General features: G+C 33.5%; 1 protein-coding gene across 1 annotated transcript; it reads right to left on the bottom strand.

The window, feature by feature from the left end:
* Nucleotides 1-4883: 4883 nt before the first annotated feature.
* Nucleotides 4884-7283, bottom strand: LOC134231234 (out at first protein-like). Its single transcript, XM_062713172.1, has 4 exons — nucleotides 7053-7283; nucleotides 6478-6618; nucleotides 5641-5818; nucleotides 4884-5492 (listed from the first exon to the last, which is right to left on the bottom strand). The coding sequence occupies exons 1-4, from the start codon at nucleotides 7251-7253 to the stop codon at nucleotides 5215-5217; spliced, it is 798 nt and encodes a 265-aa protein (XP_062569156.1). The 5' UTR covers nucleotides 7254-7283; the 3' UTR covers nucleotides 4884-5214.
* Between the last annotated feature and the right edge of the window lie 464 nt (nucleotides 7284-7747).

Raw genomic sequence — 7747 nt, 5'->3', positions numbered from 1 at the left:
GATGTCCCTATGTGAACCTAGCGTCACATAGACGCAAATTCACAGCCGATAGATCTGCCATGCCAATTTAATATGTAGATATCTTGATTATGATTTCTTTTTCCTTTTTCATGGCTTTCCATGGAATATTCTATTTCATTGGCATCAAAGAAATAACATCATATCTGCATCACTAAACTAAAAAAAAAAAAAAAACAAAACAAGAGGCCCATGGGCCTTATAGGTCACCTGAGTATCATGCAACAACTTTCCAACAATTGAATTTGATTCATGTTTTAAACTAGAGGCCATGAAATTCACAATTTTGAAAGAGACACCATTGCTTATCATAATTATACACTCAGCATGCTTAGTTTGGTTACTTTATACCCAGAGGTAGATCAGAGTAACAAAGAGAATATGCATCTCCACTTTTAGTGAATTTCAGGGCCCCTAGTCAGGGCTTCTTGTGTTAGGACGGGTCCACAGTTGAGCTCCCCATCCCACAGGAACCACTGACCCTGGGGCCACATCTTTAAAATTTTGGAAATTTGTTGAAATTTTATTTCATCATGCTGTTGATTAATAAGTGCAGATTTCAAAGCATTAAATTATTTCAGACTATGCCCCCCCCCCCTCCCAAAGTACCTCTGACCTAGGGGCCAGGAAATTAACCGTTTTTGTAAGAAGTTTTTTGTCATAAATATATACTATGATCATTAGCATTACTAGTATACCCAACAACAAAGGAAAAGATTTTCAAAGAATTCATGCATTTTCATTATATAAACATTAGAGTTACGCCCTAACACAAGAATTTAAGCCCTAACCCAGGGACCCTGAAATTCAAAAATCTCAAAGAGGCATCCTTCCTCCTCATAACTATGTACACAGTTCATTGGTTAAATACTCAGGTGCAGAAAAGAAGAGTTTTAAAGAATTTATGCATTTTCACTATATAATCGATAAAGCCCCGCTCTAATACCAGAACTCCCAACCTAGGGGCCAAGAAATTCACAATTTTGGAAGAGGTAGCCTTATTCAACATAACTATGTACTTGGTTAGTTTATTTAACACTCAGAAGCAAAGAAGAAGATTTTCAAAGAAATAATTAATTTTTTACTATATAATCTATATAGCCCCGCCCTAGCACACTGACCCTGGGGCCATGAAATTCACAGTTTTGGAAGAGGCAGCCTTATTTAGCATAGCTATGCACTTGGTTAGTTTATTTAATGCCCAGGAACAGAGAAGAAGAATTTCAAAGAATTTTTGCATTTTCACTATATAATCTATATAGCCCCACCCTACCACTAGAACCCCTGACCCTGTGGACATTAAATTCCCAATATGAGAAGAAGCAGTCTTATTCAAAATAACTATGCACTTGGTTAGTTTATTTAATGCCCAGGAGCAGAAAAGAAGAATTTCAAAGAAATAATGCATTTTCACTATATAACCTATTTAGCCTTTGGTAGAGGATTCAACACTGATTACAATCATATCAACAGTTTGACTGCTTGATGTCCAGAAGTAAAGAAGAAGATTTTTAAAGATTGCACTAATTTTGGTGATTTTTGCCCCACCCCCTAGGCCCAAGGGGGGGGGGGGGGGGGGGGGGGGGGGGGGGGGGCAGGGACCATGAAATTCAAAATTTTTGTTCCCCTTCACCTATAGATGCTATATGTCAAGTTTGGTTGAAATTGGTTGAGTGGTTTCAGAGAAGAAGCTAAAAATGTTCAAACGTTAACACACAACGCACGACGACGGACAAAAACAGATAGCAGTAGGTCATCGGAGTTTACTCAGGTGACCTAAAAATTGGCAGTGCATTTATCATCCTTGTAAAATTACAGTCCCTAAATGTTGTACCCATGTATTTGTATGTGTACTTGAGAGATGGTTTGTACCAAAATGAATATATTAGACAAAATATTGAATATCTGATTGGTCGATTTGTTTAGATATTACTAAATCTAAAACACAGCAACGTACTGAAGCTTTTGTAAGCTTAAACAACAAGAGGCCCAGGGGCCACATCACTCACCTAAGCAATTTGCTATGAAAAAGCACATATCAGATCAGAACTGAAAGTTTACCCAGTTTGGGGGGGGGGGGGGGCTTGAATTTTAACCTCCCAGAGGGTCAGGGTTTGAACAAACTAGAATCTACACTACCTGAGGATGATTCCATATAAATATCACCTAGCATGGATTTGAAGTACTTGAAAAGAGGATTTTAAAAGGTTTCCCTATATATTCTATGTAAAACTTTGATCGGCCATTTTGGCCCCACCCTAGCCCTGAGGGTCATGATTTGAACAAACTTGAATCTACACTACCTGAGGATGATTCCACTTGAGTTTCATCTTTCCTGGCCCAGTGGTTCTTGACAAGAAGATTTTTCCTATATATTCCTATGTTAAACTTTGATCGGCCATTTTGGCCCCACCCTAGCCCCGGGGGTCATGATTTGTACAGACTTGAATCTACACTTTCTGAGGATGATTCCTCATGAGTTTCATTTTTCCTGCCCCAGTGGTTCTTGAGAAGAAGATTTTTTAAAAATGCCATTATTTTTTCTCTAATTCATAATTATCTCCCCTTGGAAAAGGGCGTGGCCATTCATTTGAACAAACTTGAATCCCCTTTACCCAAGGATACTTTGTAGCAAGTTTGGTTGAAATTGGCCCAGTGGTTCTTGAGAAGAAGATGAAAATGTGAAAAGTTTACAACGACGACGACAGACAACGGACAAATTTTGATCAGAAAAGCTCACTTGAGCCTTTGGCTCAGGTGAGCAAAAAAACTACAGAAAAAGCCGTTTTCCTATAGTACATGTACAGGTGGTCAAACTTGGTTTCAAGACTGTCAACCTATCAAAAGTAAAGGACAACTAGAAATATTCGACTCTCAAACACGTCAACATATCCAGCTAAATGAAATGTGTATTCAGAATTAGTTTGGGCCCCATAATTTGAATTAACTCTGATTTTGATATAACCAAAAGGTCAAGTTGCCAAAGTTCAAATATAATAATTGTTTGTTAGAAGCAATAAACATGGGGTTCTCTGCAATATTTTAATACTTTGTGCATATAAAAAGTATAATATACATGTAATTCATAAATCATTGCATAAATATTTACATATACAACCAGTTAGGCAATATTTGGCACATATATTATAGATCAACATGATACATTTTAAGTAGGGATGTCAACGAATATTCGAATATTCATTCGATGAGTTGATATTCGAATGTAAATTTATTATTCAAATATTCGTTTTTCAGTTTACAAGCCTTTAAAAGAGAGAAAAACCTGGCAAGTTTTATTAGAAATTGAATCAAGTTTGTTCAAAATTAAAAGACACTCCTCTTGGATTACCTTATAGGTGTGAAGATTGTATCTATTAAAGTAATTTATTCATTTGTTTACTTAATTAGTGGTATAATAGTGTCCAGTACATACATTCAGCTTGTATTGTAGGACACAGTTTGACAGTAAACACATGGATCTCTTGTTTATGTAAATATCATTAAACCATTATCAGGAAATTAATTAGCAAAAAGTAATTGCTTTTAATTTTTCTCCGTTGGATAATTGTTCTGCTTGGTATAATTTTTTTTACAGCTATCAGTGTAGAATTTAGTAAGACGATCAATTAATCTGGAACATGGTAAAGAATCTTTTGAATTTAAAAAAAATGGTTACAATTTTTATGTTTACTCATCATATATTTGATCATTTAAAAAAAATATAATTGTTATGCATTTGACAAACTCGACATGAGTTTGTTTTCCAAAATAATTGCATAAAACCTGTACTGGTTGACAGGAGAGTGAAGATAAATCTAATATAATTCAAGATAGGTTTATTCTATCGAATATTCAAATATATTCGAATACTCCTATCGAATATTCGAATATCAATTATTGACAATTTTGACATCCCTAATTTTAAGTAATGATAAGATCATACCAAGTAAAATTTTGGTATTAAGAAGGAGCTGATGCAGTGAAATGATCAAACTCCTTCTTAGATGCTAACATTTTACTTACTATGAACTTAAATAGAACATACAGTAAAACTCGGTTACTAGTATAACGAAGTCACAAGGACTTATGAAATTACTTTGTTATATCAATAATTCGTTATATCTGTACAAGGAACTCAATGAATTCATTTAGTTAGGGATCCAAGATAACTTTGATATACATGTATCTGTGTATTCGTAATATCCGTGTTTGTACTAAACGAGTTTTACTGTATCCCATTTGCTAATCCTAATAAATTTCTGTGCAAATTCAATTTTTCTCTTATTTGTCTTCATTTATCAAAGTTGTCAATTAAAATTTAATGGCACTAAAAACATAGAAAATTCCTAAAGATTAAATGCCTTACTAAACAGAAAGTCTAGCAAATGGTAATTGGATGGAGAAATGGGTTATGTTCTAAAACTTTTTAGATTTCTCTCATAATGTTAAGTCCTTTTGTATAGCCTAAAATTACTGACATGCGTAATCATCTATATAAAAAAAATTACAACAACTACACTGTCAAGTGGGTTTTCCTTTGGTTTTCAAGTGGTTTGAAATGTAAATATAATTCATCAAACTACAATGCACAAAACTAAAATATAAAAGTGTTATTTAAAAAAAAAAAATTCAAAATACAAGTAGCACCATGATTATAAACAACAAAAATTTGTTCACAACTAATTTTTCTACATTATTCTTCAAACAGCAAAAACTGGTCATTTAATATATACATGTAAAATACTGGGATGAACTGAAAGAGTATCAAATACATATACAGAAAATTATCACATCCTGTATTTGGGGAATTGCTTTTCCAGAATTATCAAGAAAACTACATGCAACTTTAACTTTTCTTTTGTGAATGAGTCTCACATAGGATGGTCTTTTTTTTCACAAAATCATATAAATCAATCTTCATTTCCATTCATCAAAGTAAAACATAGACTGTGTATACATAATCAAAAATTAATAATTATGTAAAAATCAATAATAAAACCAGTTAACTGTAGAGGAACTGAATTTAAAACAAAAGTTTTCACAATTTATAAGGCAATAAACAGAGTGTAGAATAAATTGTGGATACAGGAGCAGCCATTAAAGCATACATGACTTCTAGTATCAAATATTTACCTGACAATCCTATCAGAAATGGAAGCTTATAAAATTTTAAATATATTTACAAAATCCATTATATCACACATCATCCCATAAGCAGTTATATTTCTTCTCAGCCACAAAATCATAGGATATAAATCTACGACAGGTCTTGATCCCACAGCGATAACTGACGTATCGACCCGTGGAGTCTTTTCCTCGGCAGTACTTCAGTCCACACGGATACCAGCCGACACAGATGTGATAGTGACACAGACAGGGCAACGTCAGGTTAGCCATGTCCTTACAGTTAGCAAACTTCCCAGGGTGGGTCTGCTTAGAGGTGGACATCAGTAAATCAAAGTCCTGACCCAGTGCTACAAATACCAAATCCTACAATTCTTACCCAGGAAAGACAATTCAATTTCATTTAGAATGAATAGATTTTTTCAAGGTTTTGAATTTCCTCCCTTTCTTTAAGCACACACTTTTGTCATTCAGTGATTTTCATTTTAGAATAATTACCTTGTGACCACATTCTGATGTCTGATTCCTTGGTGTAGGTGGTCAGATTGGCATCCTGGCAGGCTTTGTGTATGTATGGACTGAGGACATTTGTTTTTCTCAGGTCCATCCGTAGATCCATGATGTGCATCTCAGGAACTTTCTCCTCCTCCGGGCTACGAATCGTGCTCGGATTTTTCTTTAATTAAAAAAAACACATAATAAATAGAAACATGTACAAATCAACATTAATAAAATTAATTATCAATTCTATGTTCATTTAAAGATATTTTGAAATTTGGTCCCAGAATTTGTGTACTTTTTCATAAACTATTGAACAAGTAAATTTTTTTTATTGTAATGCTAAATTTTACTTGACAGAAGATTCACTTATAATTACATGTATTACAGTCATAATACTTAAGTCTACACATTTACTTGAATTCTTTTTGCCTTCATTTCAAATCTAGTATTCTCCTTTTAAAACATTGCAATAATATGACAATATCCAAAGAGAAGTGGTCATGGAATGATTTAAGAAATCAATTTTATAAAGGCTGTGTTTCTAACTAATTCAGAGGAGAGGGTTTTATAAGTTTCCAGAATTCGTGCCCAATCCCTTCATAATTAAATTACAATAAAATACATTGTGTATGTTCAAATCAACTAATTTAAAGAGATGTGTGAGTGAACTGAGAAAAAGATAACCCATCTGCCTGAATTTTGACATAACATGAGACATATTTTTACATCATGCATAGGGAAGTAGTGGTAATACAATCAATTTTATAAACATGTGTTTCTAACTAATTCTAAGATGCATTAGTATGTGAATAAATTGTGAAACAGATAACCCACCTGTCGGAGTTTTGACATCGCATCAGAAGAAATGAACTCATTCTTGTTAAATCTGGACACAAAGCATAAAGTGATGGGTTTATTTCTGGAGAATCCAAGTTCCTCCTCTCTCAGCACAAAGGCACGGAAAATCTGCACTTCCTGCAGGGTACAAATAGGTCATTAGAATCCATTTACTATTTAAATATGTATTTACATTAGTAATTATTAAATTTTAAATTCATTGCTGTATAGTGATGTAAAATGGAATAAGCAGCAATAGAAACTGACAATGCATCACCACAGAAAAACAATCAGGTCCAGGAAAATCACTATATTTAGCTTTACAGCTTTACTTACCTATATAATATAGCTTTATTTAGCTATTTCAGAGTAAGTTTCTGTTATGAAAAGCATACAAAGAGTCGCATAATGAAGCAGTATTAGTTTTCAGCTATATAGGTAGATTTATCTAAGAGCTAAATATAGTGGACCTGACAATGGTGACCTGAATTCAACCAAAACAGTGCTATTCAAGTCTTCTTTCCTTTAAAGATAAAAATCCAACTAGCTGACCCCAGTCAAAATAATCTCACCGATTTGAAGTCGATGAACTGATTGATGAGTGTGCCGTCTGTATTCTGAAATTGCAGCTCCACTACATCGGATGTCGTGTTGCCCGAAATAACTTCTCTTATTACATCGCCCCCTTTGTTTTTAACATTTACGACCAGTTGTGAAAATGTAACTGGTAATGAGACAACTAATGCCACAAAACTCACGGGGTTTAGCAACATCTTTACGATATTTTAAGTTTTTAATCAATCATGTCCCATGTTGTTGGTCTACATTCACCATTTTTGTTGATAATCAAGGTGAAATAAATGTTTGAATCTTCGCACTCAAAACGCTTAACAAAACGTACATAAGATGTTTCGTTTTTATTGTACAATTTTAAATATGTAATAATATATGAAGTAATTAAACTCAAAAAAGCTGCGGAATCGCTGCATTAAATAGAATTATGAGGAAAAAATAAAGTATTTTCATAGAATATTCAATTTGAAGCAATATTGTTGATATTTTCTGCTGTCTGATAAGGGAAAAAAAACCTCCCATTATCTGTAAATATGGATCTTATAGTTAATCCGATTTTTTTCAATTTTTCTTATTTTTTAGGATACATTATTTTTATACGCATCCAAATGCTGACTGACGTTTTTCACACTAATAGCTAGTCCATTATTTACACACTGAATGGACGACGGATATATTCCGTTATTTCCCGATC

This window comes from Saccostrea cucullata, unplaced genomic scaffold (assembly GCF_032062105.1).
Source record: "Saccostrea cucullata isolate Sc308-1 unplaced genomic scaffold, CSIRO_AGI_Scuc_v1 ctg4310, whole genome shotgun sequence".
NCBI classification, from domain to species: domain Eukaryota; kingdom Metazoa; phylum Mollusca; class Bivalvia; order Ostreida; family Ostreidae; genus Saccostrea; species Saccostrea cuccullata.
This window is presented reverse-complemented; position numbering and strand designations above follow the sequence as displayed.